At 43.0% G+C, this 18,296-nt stretch overlaps 1 protein-coding gene across 14 annotated transcripts in view; it reads left to right on the top strand.

The window, feature by feature from the left end:
- pleca (plectin a) overlaps window positions 1–18,296 on the top strand; it is a 192,656-nt gene that overhangs the window by 173,479 nt on the left and 881 nt on the right. For 13 of the 14 annotated variants that reach the window (XM_051955506.1, XM_051955504.1, XM_051955503.1 and 10 more), the window contains 3 exons: window positions 3,106–3,204; window positions 6,198–9,545; window positions 11,183–18,207. In XM_051955506.1, the coding sequence (XP_051811466.1) occupies window positions 3,106–3,204; window positions 6,198–9,545; window positions 11,183–17,383 (9,648 nt within the window). In that variant the 3' untranslated portion in view covers window positions 17,384–18,207. Of the gene's footprint in view, window positions 1–3,105; window positions 3,205–6,197; window positions 9,546–11,182; window positions 18,212–18,296 lie in introns of all 14 variants that reach the window. The other variant, XM_051955498.1, reaches the window with a different exon arrangement.

Here is an 18,296-nt window from a genome sequence, read left to right as displayed (position 1 = left end):
GCAAACTGTGGTTTAAATATCGAAACCGCAAAACCTGCCAACTAGTTTGAAATTCATGTTGTTGTTTTATAAAAATCTGCAAAACTGCATCATTTATCTGAACCAGAAACTATAAAAAAAAAAAAAATCAAAGAGTAAACGTATTTTCAACTTTAAAAAGGTACCATCTCTCAACGAATTCCTGTTGGGAAAATGAACTTAATCCATACGTAAAATTGTAAAACTTCATCAAAATCACTTTATTCCTCATGTGTGATTTTAAAATTCACCAAAAACATTCCCTTGAAATTTGTTCAGTTTCAAAAATTAATTAAAATTTGCTCCTTTTGGTGCAACTCTGAAGACATCAGTAGCTCCAACTTTGACCAACATTCACACGACAACAAATAGGGAATTATTTGGGTTGAACTGCAGGCAGTGTTGACATGTATGGAACCTAATTAAATATGTTAAAAGTAGTAAAATATCTGTAGTACGCTATGTAGAGCTATTATTACTTTCCCAGTATTGGTAACACCTGTGGGAAAATGTGCTACATGTTGATTGCATTTTTTTTCAACTTTGATAAAATAAATAATCAAAGAAATTCAGGTTTTCTTTTTTCTTTTTCTGCATAAAGTAATGTAACTGTTGTGAAGGAAAAATTACTCTTTCCAAGGTATTTCTTTGCAGCTGTTAGCTGTCATCATCCTAAATTATCTTCAGACTGGCAGACGCTGTAGGACTCTGCTCTGGTCAGGGTTAGATATCGTCTGTTCTGACGCGACTAAACAGACGTGTTGTCTCCATATTGATCTGTAATCGAAATCTGACCTTCTACCAACTACAATATAAACCTGCTGATCAGAGAGAATCCTCAGAACTGATGCTGAACTGCTGCAGTAAACAGTAAACATCAGTAAACATTACTAACAACCTAAGTCATCTGAGTCTGCACTGTGTCTCTCTGTGTCTGCCTCCTCCTTCTCTCTACAGTTTTGAGTTCTCTCTATGTCTGTCCATGGTCATTCTGTTTCCATAGAGTGGAAAACACCCAAACACTGCTGGCAGTTCAGGAAGTTAAAAACCATCTAACAATAAAACAACTGTAATAAACGGAATTCAGAGAAATGTATGATTAACCCTCCTGTTGTCCTCATTTACAGGCACCAAAAAATATTTTTTCCTTGTCTGAAAAAAATCCAAAAATTCAGCAAAAAAATTCCCCAAATTTCTGAAAATTTGCAAAATCTTCAGGAAGAAAACTCCAATAATTCCTTTTAAAAAATCCCCTAAAAGTTGTATTTTTAAAAATTCCCCAAATTTGACAAGAAGATTCTTGTGAATATTTTCAAAAAATGAGTAAAAATCTTCCAAAAAAAAATCCTAAAAATATCTAAAGTGATTACATATATATCAGTAAAACTTATAATATTTTTCTTTAAGAACATTCAGAAAAAAATCAACCAAAATCCAGTGACTGATTTCTTTAGCCTAGCCGCGCTAGACTTGCCTGGGGACCAGACAGCCTTTATATTGTGTATTACAAATACACATAAAGTCAGTCTGGAACTGCTCCATTGAACCAAATCTAGCCCAGAGGCGGGACTACCGATCACAGCTTGAATTGGAGAGAGCCAATCAGCGTAACACATGTGTGATGCAATCACTAAGCGACCTAACAATTGCTTTTCCGCCATGATGTTTTGTAGTTTTAACAGCTTCCTTCGCCGTACAGGGGTCCTGAGGAAAATCTAAGCTCTCCCTTTCAACAGTGGAGGGCAGCATTACGCATTCTATCGAACAGCCTGCCGGAATTAAAAATACATCCTTTTTAAAAAGAAAAGCTTTAAGAGCTGCTTCTTGTTGAGGTTTTAAGGACAAATTCAGCCCGTGCAAAACAGAGGAAAGCGCATGAGAGAAACCTCGCTCTGTTGCGGTCGCATCGTTAACTCCCGCCTCTGGTGCTCTGATTGGTTCGGTCTGATCCGCTCGGAGCTTGAAAACCTGTCAAAATGTGTCAATGGAGGAGGGCTAGACCGTATTCCCGTATATCCCTTATAACGGGAATACAGTCTAGCTAAGCTAGGCTAGCGCTAGACAACCCACGGCAACGAATTTAATTCTCTGCCAGGGTGGGTCTAGTTACCCTCCATAAGGCTCGAGGCTGGATTCTCCTAAAACTGGCCGGACCAATCACCATGAAGTGTAGAGTCAGAAGGCGGGCGTAACTAAGTGACGACAGAGGCGTGACGATTCTGACAGAAACAACCGTCGCACAATAAACGGTTATCTTTTGACTCGGCTTTGGCCACAGCCCTTAAAAATTTGAAGCTAAAATTCAACTTGAAAGATAAACAAAGGACGGCACTGAAGTGTTTCATTGAGAAGAAAGACGTAATTGGACTTATGCCGACGGGATAAGGCAAATCCTTAATATACCAGTTGGCTCCGCTGGTTGGGAAGCTAATGGGACTTAGCCACAATCCGCCGGTGCTCTCGAAACTCCGTCAGCCTATTCGTTGCGTTGATTGGTTGTATACCTACCCAATTGCTGCAGAGGGATTTGATAGACAACCTTTTAGCCCGCCTCCCTCCCTGTCGAGCTTCCCTAGACCCTTGTGCCATCAGAAACATGGGGCTAGCGTGGCTAGGCTATGATTTCTTAAGAATCATTTTTAACATTTCTTTTTTCCACCAAAAAATGTTCAAAAATTTCCCAAAAATTTTGAAAATGTGGACATCAGAAGTTTCACTGTGAAATTTTTTTTTTTCCCCACATTTTCCACCTCTTAAACGGGCCAATTTTGACCCGCAGGACGACACAAGGGTTAATTAAAAGGCGGTCATTAGAGTTGTACACCAAGAAAAGACTTGAAATTGGATCTAAACTGGCAAAGATAGCGAGGAAAAACAAATTGGCGAGAAGTGATAACCAAAGTTCTGGAGCTGTCTCTTAGAAAACCTGCTTTATACATCAGTCTGGATCGAGGAATTTGTAAAAAATTGTAATCTAATGATGTTAAAAAGCAAAAGGCCGGACACACAAGCTGCAGCGAGTCTATTCAAGCATCTACAGACAAGTTACTAAGTTTTAATATGCTGTTAATTCTGCTTTTCTTCCAGTACGTGACGCTGAGAACCCGCTACAGCGAGCTGATGACCCTCACCAGTCAGTACATCAAGTTCATCACCGACACACAGCGCCGCCTGGAGGATGAGGAGGTAACTGCTTCTGATAAAAAAAACACAAAAACCTCACTAACTCCAACACCCGTTAACCGGCTCATGTATGGGAAATCATTTGTCATCTCTAAAGCAGAATGTTGGCACTTTACCTTAAAGATCCAGACGTGTCAGTAGGACGGTGGTGAAGCAAACGGTTTCATCCAGAACATCACATCCAGCACATGTCTCCCATTCCCGACGCCGTTAGTCAACTCATGTCACATATTAATAGCTGGTAAACTCCTCAATTCAGTCACATTTTCAGAACAGCTTTTGATTTGGTGTCTGCTTCTTTATTTCCTCTTGAAATCACCCGAACTTGTGGTTTGAAGGCTTGAGTTCGGCTCCCTGAATTCTCGGATGCTTTATTTTTCAACCTACCTTTACTTTTTTTTTTACCCCCTCCCTCCTACTTTCTAACTTTCTATTGTGTTTGATCCCTTCGACCTGCTCGCCAGTGCTTTGTCATGATGAGTATTAGTCACACGCTTATGAGGTGAATTCACCCCAAAGCACCAGGTATTTAAAAACGACCCTCTCGGTTCCATTTCATCCGTCTCTACACCAGATCCTCGTCTTCAGTGACAGGAAGGTTCAACAATTCTTGGAAAGCGTGTCTCTGGATGAGAAATTGGCCTTAAAATATCAACTTTTAATGAAATTTGACAGCTTTTATATGCAGTTCTGTCATCCTAACATATTGCTTTATTAAAGCACTGATGGTGTTTTTAAAGGATTTGAATGCAGAGTGATTCCTTCAGATGTCTTTTTTCCCAAAAATATGAAAATGAGAAAATTATACAAATAAAGGCAGCAAATCCAAAGATTATTGTTGCTATTTTTCACTGTTGTGCTCAAAAATGACCTAAAACATGATCAAAATTGTAGAAAATTAGGTTTTTGACCATTTATCACTAATAACTTCAACTCTACTGTTTTGTTGCGTTGATTTGCTTGACAAAATTAAATTATGAGACCAATTCAGGAAAACCAGCTGTAGTTCAGAGGATGAGTGTGACAGGTTTCTAAAATGTTGAACCTTCCTTGTAGGTGTCAGCCACCCGTACACATCAGCGCAGTCTTATTTATCTCATCTCGTGATGTTTGTCGTCTCTGTTGTCAGAGTTAGCGTCACTTAATCTTGGATTTGTGTCTTTGTCGCTCAAGCCCTTTTCAGACATGAAATACTGACGGCATTCGATGAAGGTCCTTTTTAACATTCCTTGTGACTTTATTTGTGCAATGTTTGTTATAATAATGCACTAATTAACAGAAGACCACACCTATATCTGCTATGGAACAAATAATTTACTTGGATTTTATGTATTTTGTGAAGAAAACTCCACAGTCTGACCGGCTGTTAGATCCAGATCCATCCTGTCTCCATGTCAGGGATATTTTTTTTAATAATAAGTAATAAATTAAATTACTTTTGTTGATCCATGCGCATAGAACTCTTTATTTAGAGACGTTCATGTGGATCCTGATGCTGCAGGTATTTAATAAACACAGAGGAAAGACTCCTAAACAGCTGGAAGCAACAAGCTAAACTTTAGCTACTGCTAATCCAAATTTGGCTTACATTCAATGTCAGTAAATCTCATAATTCTGACCTTTAAAAGTCTGTCTTCTTTATAGTAAAGTTAGATTTTTATTGACATTTCAGTTTGAAGCAGATGTGAAATTTTAGAGCAAAATTAACGAGAAAGGTGACCACCAAAGATGTTTTTTGGTCAATATTGGTGCTGAAATGTGAAAAAAATCCTTCACACAGCTCAAAGTTCTTCACTTGGAATCCTTTCTAATTGTACGTAAGTAATAAAGTTAGTGCTGTAAATGTGTACAGCTCATATTGGAGACGTTCATATGGATCCTGATGCTGCAAGTATTTAATAAACTCAGAGGACTCCTAAACAACTGGAAGTGTCAAACTGAAACTTCAACTTCTGGTAATGTTTAGTACAAAAAACCCTGGCTTACATTCAGTATTTGTGAGTCTCCTTAATCTGACCTGTTAAAGTCTGTCTTCTATGTAGTAAAGTACCATTTTATGGGTGTTTTTTAGTTTAGTAATAGATTTAAAATTGTAGGGCAAAATGAACCAGAAATGCCAACATTGGTGCTAAAATGTGGGATAAAACTCGCATTGTTTAAATATAGGTTAACATGACTGCATGCACTTCAGACTTGTGCTGCGTTGAAAGCTAAAAAATGAGAGAAAAGTGAGCGTCCGACACGTTTAGATCAACAGAAAGAAGTTCATGTCTGAAAGGGGTTTTTACATGTCAATCCAAGCGTGTTTGTTACATGAGGTCATGCTGTGTTTGCTGCATCACTATGCTACTCTTCATAGTGACGGTTATTCGCTTTCTTTCAATTCTGATTACCTGCAAACCCATAAAATACGCCTATTCAGATTACTGGGCTGTTTCTCTTTATTTAGGTCTTTGCCATCTTTCCGTCTGCGCTTAGCTCTTTTTTGCATGTTGCTAATTATTTATTCCCTGCATATTTCTCCTCAGTTACTTATTATAGGCTGCTTTGCTTTAAGGATATAAAGCTTAAATATCAAATGGTGACTGAATTATGCAACAGTTCTCACTTTAAAACCCCATTTCTTTCATAGAAATACGTCAGCAGCAACACCCAAGATTTCTGTTCTCACATATGTAGAATTTACCGTACAGTAAATGGAATTATAATATATAATATAAAACACAAATCATTTAGATGCATGACAGCAGAGTGTAGTGTCGTCCTGTGTTGTGAAGTAAAGTGTCATTCTGTGTGCCATACATTAGATGAACATGACAAGCATTTCCCCATACAGTTAAAAACTGTCTGTTGTAAATAATAAGCTGTTCTCATGTATTTACATTTTTATGTACCTACGTGTTGTAACTACTTTCATGTTGATTTTTTTTTTATAATCTAACACCGCTAACATTTTCTCAACTCCTTTTACTCCCTCTTTGCTTCTACTAATACAGAAGGCCTCTGAAAAGCTAAAAGAAGAGGAGAGGAAAAAGATGGCAGAGATTCAGGCGGAGTTAGATAAGCAGAAACAGCTGGCCGAGGCCCAGGCCAAATCTGTGGCCAAAGCAGAGAAAGAGGCCGAGGAGCTGAAGTCCAAGATGAAAGAGGAGGCCAACAAGAGGCAGGACGTCGCCGTGGACGCCGAGAAGCAGAAGCAAAACATCCAACAGGAGCTGCATCATCTGAAGAGTCTGTCGGAGCAGGAGATCAAGTCCAAGAACCAGCAGCTGGAGGAGGCGCTGCTCAGTCGCACCAAGATCGAGGAGGAGATCCACATCATCCGAGTCCAGCTGGAGACGACGATCAAGCAGAAGAGCACGGCCGAGGACGAGCTGAAGACGCTCAGAGACAAAGCCACCGACGCCGAGAAGCTCAGGAAAGCTGCTCAGGAGGAGGCCGAGAGGCTTCGCAAGCAGGTGACCGAGGAGACGCAGAAGAAGAAGAATGCCGAGGACGAGCTGAAGCGCAAGTCCGAGGCGGAAAAAGAGGCGGCGAAGCAAAAGCAGAAAGCGCTGGACGACCTGCAGAAGTTCAAAATGCAAGCCGAGGAGGCGGAGAGGCGCATGAAGCAGGCCGAGGAGGAGAAACTGAGGCAGATTAAGGTGGTGGAGGAGGTGGCGCAGAAGACCGCCGCCACAGAGCTGCAGACCAGATCCATGTCCTTCAATGAGAAGGCGACAAAGCTGGAGGAGTCTCTGAAGAAAGAGCAGGGAACCGTCCTCCAGCTGCAGGAGGAGGCCGACAAGCTCAGGAAACAGCAGGAGGAAGCCAACAAAGCCAGAGAGCAGGCCGAGAAAGAGCTGGAAATATGGAGGCAGAAAGCCAACGAGGCTCTTCGTCTGAGGCTTCAGGCCGAGGAGGAAGCTCAGAAGAAGAGTCAAGCTCAGGAGGACGCAGAGAGGCAGAAGGTTGAAGCAGAGCGAGACGCCAAGAAGAGGGCTAAAGCTGAAGAGGCTGCGCTCAAACAGAAGGAGAACGCAGAGATAGAGCTGGAAAAACAGAGGAAGTTTGCCGAACAAGTCGCTCAGCAAAAACTATCTGCAGAGCAAGAGTGCATTCGCTTGAAGGCCGACTTCGAACACGCCGAGCAGCAGAGAGGCCTGCTGGACAACGAGCTGCAGCGACTGAAGAACGAGGTGAACGCCGCCGAGAAGCAGAGAAAGCAACTGGAGGACGAGCTGGCTAAAGTCCGAGCTGAAATGGACGCTCTTCTGAAGATGAAGATTGAAGCGGAGAAGCAGACGCTGTCCAACACGGAAAAGAGCAAACAGCTGCTGGAGTCCGAAGCGCTGAAGATGAAACAGCTGGCCGAGGAGGCAGCGAGGATGAGATCGGTCGCCGAAGAGGCAAAGAAGCAGCGGCAGATGGCGGAGGACGAGGCGGCGCAGCAAAGAGCCGAGGCGGAAAAAATCCTCAAGGAAAAGCTGGCCGCCATCAATGAGGCGACTCGGCTGAAGACTGAAGCAGAAATCGCACTGAAGGCTAAAGAAGCGGAAAACGAAAGACTGAAGAGGAAAGCTGAGGATGAAGCTTATCAGAGGAAGCTGCTGGAGGATCAAGCTGCTCAGCATAAGCAGCAGATCCAGGAGAAGATCACCCACCTGAAGAGCTCGTCTGACACCGAGCTGGTGAGACAGAAAACCATGGTGGAGGAAACTCTGAAGCAGAAGAAGGTGGTCGAGGAGGAGATCCATCTCATCAGGATCAACTTTGAGAAAGCCTCCAAGGAGAAGTCAGATCTGGAGGGAGAGCTGAAGAAACTGAAGGGCATCGCTGACGAGACGCAGAAGAGCAAAGTCAAAGCTGAAGCCGAGGCCGAGAAGCTGAAAAAGCTCGCTGCAGAGGAGGAGAAGAAGAGGAAAGAAGCCGAGGAGAAGGTGAAGAGGATCACTGCAGCAGAAGAGGAAGCAGCTCGACAGTGCAAAGCTGCTCAGGAGGAAGTGGAACGCCTCAAACAGAAGGCGGCCGAAGCAAACAAACAGAAAGACCAGGCTGAGAAGGAGGCTGAGAAGCAGGCGGTTCTGGCCAAAGAGGCGGCACAGAAATGCAGCGCTGCCGAAAAGAAAGCTCAAGATGTTCTCAGCAAGAACAAGGAGGACGTTCTCGCTCAGGACAAGCTGAAAGATGAGTTCAAGAACGCTAAGAACCTCGCCGAAGCTGCAGAGAAAGCCAAAGTGAAAGCCGAGAAAGAGGCGGCCGCACTGCGTCAGAAAGCCGAGGAAGCTGAGAAGCAGAAAAAAGCTGCAGAGGCTGAAGCTGCTAAACAGGCCAAAGCTCAGAAAGATGCCGAGAGACTGAAGAAAGAAGCCGAGGAGGAGGCGTCGAAGAGGGCGGCGGCCGAGGCAGCGGCTCTGAAGCAGAAGCAGCAGGCCGACGCAGAGATGGCAAAGCACAAGAAAGAGGCCGAGCAAGCGCTGAAGCAGAAATCTCAGGTGGAGAAGGAACTGACGGTGGTTAAACTGCAGCTGGATGAAACTGATAAACAGAAGGCAGTGCTGGACGAGGAGCTCCAGAGAGTCAAAGGACAAGTCAATGATGCCGTCAAACAGAAGGCACAGGTGGAGGACGAACTGGCCCAAGTTAAGCTCCAGATGGACGAGCTGCTGAAGCTGAAGCAGAAGATCGAGGAGGAGAACCGACGCCTCATGAAGAAAGACAAAGATAAGACGCAGAAGCTGCTGGCAGAGGAAGCAGAGAAAATGAAGAGCCTGGCGGAGGACGCCGCTAGACTCAGCGTGCAGGCCGAAGAAACCGCCAGACAGAGGCAGATCGCCGAGGCCGACCTGGCCGAGCAGAGGGCGCTGGCAGAGAAAATGCTGAAGGAGAAGATGCAGGCCATCCAAGAGGCGACCAAACTGAAAGCTGAAGCGGAGGAGCTGCAGAAACAGAAGGACCAGGCGCAGGAGAAGGCTAAAAAACTGCTGGAGGACAAGCAGCAGATCCAGCAGCGCCTGGATAAGGAGACCGAAGGATTCCAAAAATCTCTGGAGGTCGAGCGCAAGAGGCAGCTGGAAGTCTCAGCCGAAGCCGAGAAACTGAAGCTGAGGGTGAAAGAGCTCAGCGATGCTCAGGCCAAAGCCGACGAGGAGGCCAAGAAGTTCAAGAAACAAGCCGACGAAGCCAAAACTCGTCTTCAAGCGACGGAGAAACAAACGACCGAGATCGTCGTGCAGAAGTTGGAGACACAGAGGCTGCAGAGCACGAGAGAAGCCGATGACCTGAAGAAATCCATAGCTGACCTGGAAAAAGAGCGAGAGAAACTGAAAAAGGAGGCGGAGGAGCTTCAGAAGAAGTCCAAAGAGGTACTGTGACCCGAATTAACACTATCAGTAAAGTAGTGGAACCCTTACAATTAACACAGTCCTGTGAAACACACTAACTACAGTGTTATGACTGTGCAAACACACTTCATGTAAATTGCAGCATCTTGAGTTAACATGCAGCAATTTGTATGAAAGTCTTCAAAGCACAACACAACAGAAATGAAACGGTCACCGTAGTGTAAAAATAAAATAGATTTTTAAAGGTTTTTACCTGTAAATTTTTGAATAATTTCTTATCATTTTACAGATTTTCACTGTTTTGTTCATTTATAGTTAAAAACTATTAAAATCACAGAAAAAATAATAATTTGAATGATAAAGTCACATCAAAAGCATTTTTTTCATAAATGGTTATTATTTTTCTATGATGTTTTACTGTAAAAATATGTTATTTTAAAGTGTATTTAAATCTGAAAAAATTTAAATTTAGAGATATTTTCAGTTTATATGAAAGTCATTCTAAACACACCACAACAGAAGTAAAATGATCACTACAGTGGAAAAAATATGTAATTGTTTAAGGTTTTCCCTGTAAATAAAAAAGGTTGTATTATTTTACAGACTTTAACTGTGTTGTTAATTTACAGATAATAAGTAATAAAATAACAACAAAAATCTGTATTTTCATAAATGATAATTATTCTTCTGTGATATTTCACTGTAAATTTACACTGTTTTGAACTCTATTTAAATTTTAAAAAATGTTCATTTAGAGGTATTTGTCATTATTTTATTTAGATTTTTTGAGCAGTACTCAACCATTTTTTACAGATTTTTTTTCTGGCAACCTTGCTTGTGATTTTCAGTATTTTTTTTACAGGTTTTGGATAGAATAAAGACACATGAAATAGGTATGGCATATTGGAGATGCAAGCTGAATGTAATAATAATAATAATGATCTTTATTTTATCTGCAAACAGTTTTTGGTTTAGTTCCCTAACATGTTTTATAAAATGCCTTTCCGCAACAATCAATCGATCAACCACTAAAGGCGGCTTAATTGACCTTTAGCTTTGTTTTGTAAAAGCAAATCGGTGCAAGAAAACCATGCAATTTTTGGCCCAACTGCAACTGTGCTTTATTTTGCTCTTTACAGATTAATTATTTACCAAGTTGAATTCTCAAGGTGTCAAAACATTAAATTTAGCATCATAAAATGACAAAAATCATCCAAAAATAAGCAACTGGTGATGGGCTAAGCCAATTGCTGATACCTGATGAAATGGTCCTATATTTCAAACCTTTTGGAAAAAGTTACTTGAAAAGAGCCATATTAGTCTGTAAGCTAAATATAAGGCTAAGGCAAAAGGTAGTTAGCTTAGTTTTAATCTCACACTAACCAAGTGAGATAAAATATTTAGACCAGTGAGATTTAGAGGTGCTGGTTTGTATTACCATTGGAGAAAGCCAAGCTAGTCTTGTAGTCTTGATGCTAAGCTAACCAGTTGTTGGCTATAGCCATATTTATCATACAGACTAAACATGTATATTCAAATGTAAATGTTTGCAAGAGTTTCCAAAGTGCTATTCCTTCAAATATTCATTTAGGTTTTATGCAATGATTGAGGGATGTTTCATGAACATTTTACTGATTTTTCTTTTTTTTTTCAATCAGATGGCAAATGCCCAGCAAGAACAAATTGAGCAACAGAAGGCCAAACTTCAGCAGTCTTTCCTCACGGAGAAGGATCTGCTGCTGAAAAGAGAGAAGGCCGTTGAAGATGAGAAGAAGATGCTCGAGAAACAGTTCGAGGATGAGGTGAATAAGGCCAAAGCTCTCAAAGATGAACAGGAACGTCAGCGCAAGCTAATGGAAGAGGAGAAGAAGAAGCTTCAGGCCATTATGGACGAAGCTGTAAAGAAACAAAAGGAGGCTGAGGCGGAGATGAAAAACAAGCAGAAAGAAATGGAAGTGCTTGAAAAGAAAAGGCTTGAGCAAGAAAAGATCCTGGAAGAGGAGAACAAGAAGCTCAGAGAGAAGCTTCAGAATCTTGAGGTTGCTTCCAAACAAAGTGCATCCAAAACCAAGGAAATCGAAGTTCAGACTGATAAGGTTCCTGAGGAGCAGCTGGTGGCCATGACGATGGTGGGAACAACAAAGAAAGTTTTCAACGGCTCTGTAGAAGTGGACGGAGTGAAGAAAGATGAAGGATCACCATTTGCGTTTGATGGAATCAGAGAAAAAGTTCCAGCTGAGAGGCTTCTTGACATCGGCATCCTCAACAAGAAGGAGTTCGACAAACTGAAAAAGGGCAAAGTGTCCGTGCAAGACCTTGGAAAGACCGAGAAAGTTAAATCGTGCCTTAAAGGAAACAGCTGTGTCGGAGGTGTCTTGACTCCATCCAAAGAGAAAATGAGCGTCTACAAAGCGATGACAGAAAAAAAGATTTCTCCCAACACTGCTGCAATGCTTCTGGAAGCTCAGGCAGCTTCCGGCTACATCGTCGATCCAGTGAAAAATAAACTTCTATCTGTGGATGAAGCTGTTAAGGAGGAGTTAATTGGCCCTGAACTCCATGATAAGATGTTGTCTGCAGAGCGGGCAGCCACTGGCTTTAAAGATCCCTATACTGGAGACAAAATCTCCCTTTTTGAAGCCATGAAGAAGGGACTTATTGAGAAGGACCAAGCCACCAAATTCCTCGATGTACAGCTGGCCACCGGTGGCATCGTTGATCCCATCAACAGCCACAGAGTTCCACTGCAGATGGCCTACAAACAGGGTCAGTTTGATGCAGACATGAACAAGAAGCTCACCGATCCAAGTGACGATTGCAAATTGTTCATCGACCCCAGCACTCAGGAGCAACTCACCTACAAACAACTGCTGGAGAAATGCACTAAGGATGCAGAAACTGGCCTGCTGATATTACCAGTGACAGAAAAAGCTGCTCAGACTGAGAGAACTTACACAGATCTGGAGACTAAAGAGGTGTTCAGCAAATCAAACCTCGATGTGCCTTTTGGAAGATTCAAAGGAAAAACTGTCACCATTTGGGAAGTCATAAATTCAGAGTACTTCACTGAGGAACAAAGAAGAGAGTTGATTCGTCAGTACAAGACGGGCAAGATCACAGTGGAAAAGATCATCAAAATTGTCATCACTGTTGTGGAAGACAAGGAGAAGAACAATGGAAATGTCTTCAATGGTTTGAGAGCTCCAGTGACTGCCAATGAACTGCTCGAGTCCAAGATCATAAACAAAGACTTGTTCAACAAGTTGAGTAATGGAAAGGTAACAGTCAAAGAGATCTCCGAGATGGATCCTGTAAAGAAAGCGCTGCAAGGAACCCCAAGCATCGCTGGACTGTTAAATGAACCCACCAAAGAGAAAATGCCTTTTTACCAAGCTATGAAAAAAGAATTGCTCTCACCAGAGACGGCCATGAATCTTCTTGAAGCTCAAGCAGCCACTGGGTTTGTAATTGATCCTGTTAAAAATGAGCGGGTTCCTGTGGATGAAGCCGTTAAGTCGGGTCTTGTTGGTCCAGAGCTGCATGAAAGACTTCTGTCAGCAGAAAGAGCTGTCAGCGGCTACAAAGATCCATATACAGGAAAAACAGTGTCTCTGTTTGAAGCCATGAACAAAGGCCTCATAAAGAAAGACCAAGGCATCCGCCTGCTCGAAGCACAACTTTCAACAGGTGGAATCATTGATCCCATGAAAAGCTATCGTGTCCCACATGAGGTTGCCTGCAAGCGTGGATATTTCAATGAGGAAATAAGCAAGACCTTGAACCAAAACACTGATGAAACCAAGGTGTTTTATGATCCCAACTCACAGGAGGATGCAACCTATGCACAGCTCATGAATAAATGTATCACAGACAAAGAAACTGGACTCCCATTGCTCCCCCTCTCAAAGAAGGCCCCAAAGCCAAAAGAAGAGAAACAGATTACAGAGGCTAAAACAAAAGAGGCCTTGAACCAAGCAACCATGGAGCTGGAGTATGGACCTTTCAAAGGAAGAAAGGTCACAATCTGGGAGATCATTCACTCCGAGTACATCACTGAGGAACAGAGAATAGAACTGATCCGCCAGTACAGAATGGGACAGGTAACCATTGAAAGGCTCATAAAGATTGTAATAACAATGGTTGATGAAAAAGAGGACAAAGCTAAAGAAGAGGCCTGCTTTGAAGGTCTTAGGTCACCAGTCACTGCCAGCTCATTACTTCATTCCAACATAATCGATAAGGCAACATTCGATCAACTCCAACAGGGTAAAAAGACCCCTAAAGAAGTCAGTGACACTGATAAAGTCAAGAAGTTCCTGCAAGGTACAGACCGCATTGATGGCATCGCCATGGCAGATTCAAATGAAAAGCTGAGCATATATCAAGCAATGAAAAAGAATGTTATACAACAAAACACTGGGTTGGGTCTACTTGAAGCCCAAGCTGGAACTGGTTTCATCACTGATCCTGTCAAAAACTTGAAATACTCCGTGGATAATGCTGTAAAGGCTGGAGTTGTTGGTCCGGAGCTTCATGAGAAACTCCTATCAGCTGAAAAAGCAGTGACGGGATACAAAGACCCATACACAGGCAATACGATTTCCCTCCTCCAAGCCTTGAAGAAAGAACTTGTGTTGAGAGAGCATGCTATTCCTCTTCTGGAGGCCCAGTTTACTACAGGAGGGATAATTGATCCCGTCAGCAGTCATCGTGTTCCCAACGATGTGGCCATTCAACGTGGATACTTCAGCAAACAAATGTCTAAATCCTTTAATGAACCTTCAGGTGACGTGAAGGGCTTCACCAACCCCAACACCAATGAAAGTGTAACTTACAAGCAGCTGCTGGAGAAATGCATCAGAGATCCCAACACTGGCCTGTGTTACCTGCCCCTGTCAAAGGTCGAATCTCCTGCTCCTGTCGAGAAATCTTATCAGTACACGGAGGAACAAGCCCAGTCAGACCTGGCTAACACTCAAGTGGAGATCCCTCACAAGAGCTTTGCAGGAAAGAGTATGAGCATTTGGGAAGTCATGAACTCAAATATGCTTCCAGAAGAGGAAAGACGCCGCCTTCTGGAGCAATACCGCCTGGGACAAATTACAAAGGATAGAATGTTAATCATCATCATTGAAATCATTGAACAAAGGGAAACTCTAAAGACCGAGCAGGGCATGTCATGTGACGTTATCAGGAGAAGAGTGACTATTGAGGAGCTGTACAGTTCACGAATCATTGACTTGCACACATACAACCTCCTGAAACAAGAGAAGATGACCATTCGTGAGGTGATGGAGATGCCATCGGTGAAACAATACCTTTTTGGCACCGGCTGCATTGCTGGAATCATGTCAGACAGTCCTCCAAAGATCAGCATTTACCAGGCGATGAAGAGCGGAAAGATTACGCCTGAAGTTGCTTTGAATCTCCTCGAGGCCCAAGCAGCAACAGGATTCATGATTGATCCAGTAAAAGATGAACTTCTAACAGTTGATGAAGCTGTACGCAAGGGGCTCGTGGGTCCTGAACTTCATGACAAACTCCTTTCTGCTGAGAGAGCAGTTACAGGTTACAAGGATCCATACAGTGGAAAGGTGATTTCTCTCTTCCAAGCAATGAAAAAAGATCTGATCCCAGAAGATTATGCCTTGAGGCTTTTGGAAGCCCAGAATGCCACTGGAGGGCTGATGGATCCTGAATACTACTTCCATCTCCCCACTGATGTTGCCATGCAGCGTGGATACATCAACAAAGAGACTCTCGACAGAATATCTGAACCTACCACTGATGTGCGAGGTTACACTGATCCAACAACTGATGAGAAGCAGTCTTATGCTCAGCTACTGAAAAGATGCAGAGTTGATAAAGAAAGCGGTTTGCGGCTGCTTTCGCTGGCAGACAGAAGGCTTCTCTTTAAGGGTCTCAGAAAGCAAATCACTGTGGATGAGCTTCTCCGCTCGCAGATTATTGACCAGAAGACTTACAATGAACTCAATGAGGGTGTTATCACTGTGGAGGAAGTCAGCAGGGACGTGAAGAAATACCTGGAGGGAACCAGCTGCATTGCTGGTGTGTATGTAGAATCTAGTAAAGACCGGCTTTCTATTTACCAAGCAATGAAGAAGAACATGATCAGACCAGGGACCGCCTTTGAGCTCCTCGAGGCTCAAGCCGCCACAGGTTATGTGATTGATCCCATCAAGAACCTGAAACTAAATGTCAGTGAAGCTGTAAAAATGAGTGTTGTTGGCCCAGAGTTTAAAGACAAACTCCTCTCAGCTGAACGAGCCGTCACTGGTTACAAGGACCCTTATTCTGGAAAGGTAATCTCTCTTTTCCAGGCCATGAAAAAGGGACTCATTCTGAAAGACCACGGCATCCGTCTACTGGAGGCTCAGATTGCTACAGGTGGAATAATTGATCCTCAGGAGAGCCACCGTTTGCCAGTTGAAACAGCATACGAACGTGGTCTCTTTGATCAGGAAATGAATGAGATCCTCACTGACCCGTCTGATGACACCAAGGGCTTCTTTGACCCCAACACTGAGGAAAACCTCACCTACCTGCAGCTGATGGAGAGATGTATGACGGACCCAGAGACTGGGCTTGCTCTGCTGCTGCTGAAAGAAAAGAAGCGTGAGAGGAAGACATCGTCCAAGTCTTCTGTTCGCAAACGAAGGGTCGTCATTGTCGATCCAGAATCTGGCAAAGAGATGTCGGTGTACGAGGCCTATCAGAAAGGCCTTATTGACCACCAGACTTACCTGGAGCTTGCAGAGCAGGAGTGTGAATGGGAAGAGATCACCATCACCTCATCTGACGGAGTTGTGAAGTCCATGATCATTGATAGGAGGTCTGGTCGGCAGTATGATATTGATGACGCCATCTCAAGGGGCCTGATCGATAAGTCAGCTCTTGATCAGTACCGAGCAGGAACGCTGTCCATCACAGAGTTTGCAGACATGCTCTCTGGAAACATGAGCGGCAGCAGATCACGATCTTCCTCCTTCGGCTCCTCTTCCTCCTACCCAATGAGCCCAGTACCTTCTATCAAAACACCAGCAACCACATGGAATGACCCCACAGAAGAAACTGGACCTGTGGCCGGAATCTTAGACACCGACACTCTGGAGAAGGTGTCGGTGACAGAGGCCATTCACAGGAACCTGGTGGACAATATCACAGGCCAAAGGCTGCTGGAAGCTCAGGCCTGCACAGGAGGCATCATCGACCCAAACACCGGCGAGAAATTCACTGTTGCAGATGCAATGAATAAACAGCTCGTGGATAAAATCATGGTGGATCGCATCACTTTAGCCCAGAAGGCATACAATGGATTTGAAGATCCCAGAACGAAAACCAAAATGTCTGCAGCCCAAGCTCTGAAGAAAGGCTGGCTGTACTATGAGGCCGGACAGCGATTCCTGGAGGTCCAGTATCTCACCGGGGGGTTAATCGAACCAGACGCTACCAACAGGGTCTCCATTGACGACGCCGTGAAGAAGGGCACTTTAGATGCTCGCACTGCACAAAAGCTACGAGATGTTAGTGCTTATTCAAAATACCTCACATGCCCGAAAACCAAGCTTAAGATCTCCTACAAGGACGCTATGGACAGAAGCATGATAGAGGAGGGGACAGGTCTGCGACTGCTGGAAGCATCATCTCAGTCAAGCAAAGGCCTCTACAGTCCCTACAGCATCAGCGGGTCCGGCTCCGCTACTGGGTCCCGCTCTGGATCAAGAACCGGTTCCAGGTCTGGCTCCAGAAGAGGCAGTTTTGACGCCACAGGATCGAGTTTCACAACAACCTTCTCTTCAACTTCATACGGTTCGCCAAGCTATGGCCGCCGGTACTAAAGTTAAAGAATGATTGTCTAAGGGAAGGATATGCTATGAAACCACAAAGCTCACCAGATGCCTAAATCTCAGTGGAATAAAGACTGCCTTTATTCTGCTCTGCATGGAGTTGTTACGAGACTTTTAGTATTTAATTTTCTACAAGTTGAATCATTTTGTTTATGTATATTTCACATTTACTTTTAGTTATGCTTTCTCTTCATACTTTCTCAGTATGTACTGTAAGCAGTCAGCATACGCAACAGCTGTTTATTCATTATATATCACAAGCATTTCAAGTGTACATGATATTTTTTTGATTGTTAAAGCTGGCTGTCATTCACTGTTCCACAAACATGATTTCATCCTCTTTAAATACTGTGACACTATAACCAAAAGTGTTCACGACCCATAGTCTGTTAAAGAGAACCAAATTGGATGTACAAACTAAAAATGCTGTACATGTGTATATTTTTGAATATTGAGAAAAAACTGTAAGCTAAAGAAAGACAAAAAGCCACTCTGCAGAGCAGAATATGGAGTCTCCCAATGATGAAAAACACTACAACAGTCTGCTTTAAGAATGCCAAGCTTCAAGATCTTTTCTCTCCTGGGCTACACTGCCGCAAATACCAATATCTAAACTCCATTTCATTCCCGATGGCCTGTCAGAAAACTGGAATTAAAGCAACAAGCTAACCTTGTGAAAGGAACATCAAAGACAGCGCATGAAAGGATAATATCACTAAATATGACCATTAACACCATCTCACACTTCTGGACTTTATTCATCCAACTTCAAGACCAACACATACAAGTTACTGCTTTTCTGGACACTTTAAAAAGTAGGTAAAGAGACTAATTTATCATTTAATTGCTTTTAAAGTTGTTGCCTGTGTCATTAAATGAATCTAATATTTGTCGTCCAATTTTC

Source organism: Acanthochromis polyacanthus, chromosome 11 (assembly GCF_021347895.1).
Source record: "Acanthochromis polyacanthus isolate Apoly-LR-REF ecotype Palm Island chromosome 11, KAUST_Apoly_ChrSc, whole genome shotgun sequence".
Classification (NCBI taxonomy): Eukaryota; Metazoa; Chordata; class Actinopteri; family Pomacentridae; genus Acanthochromis; species Acanthochromis polyacanthus.
This window is presented reverse-complemented; position numbering and strand designations above follow the sequence as displayed.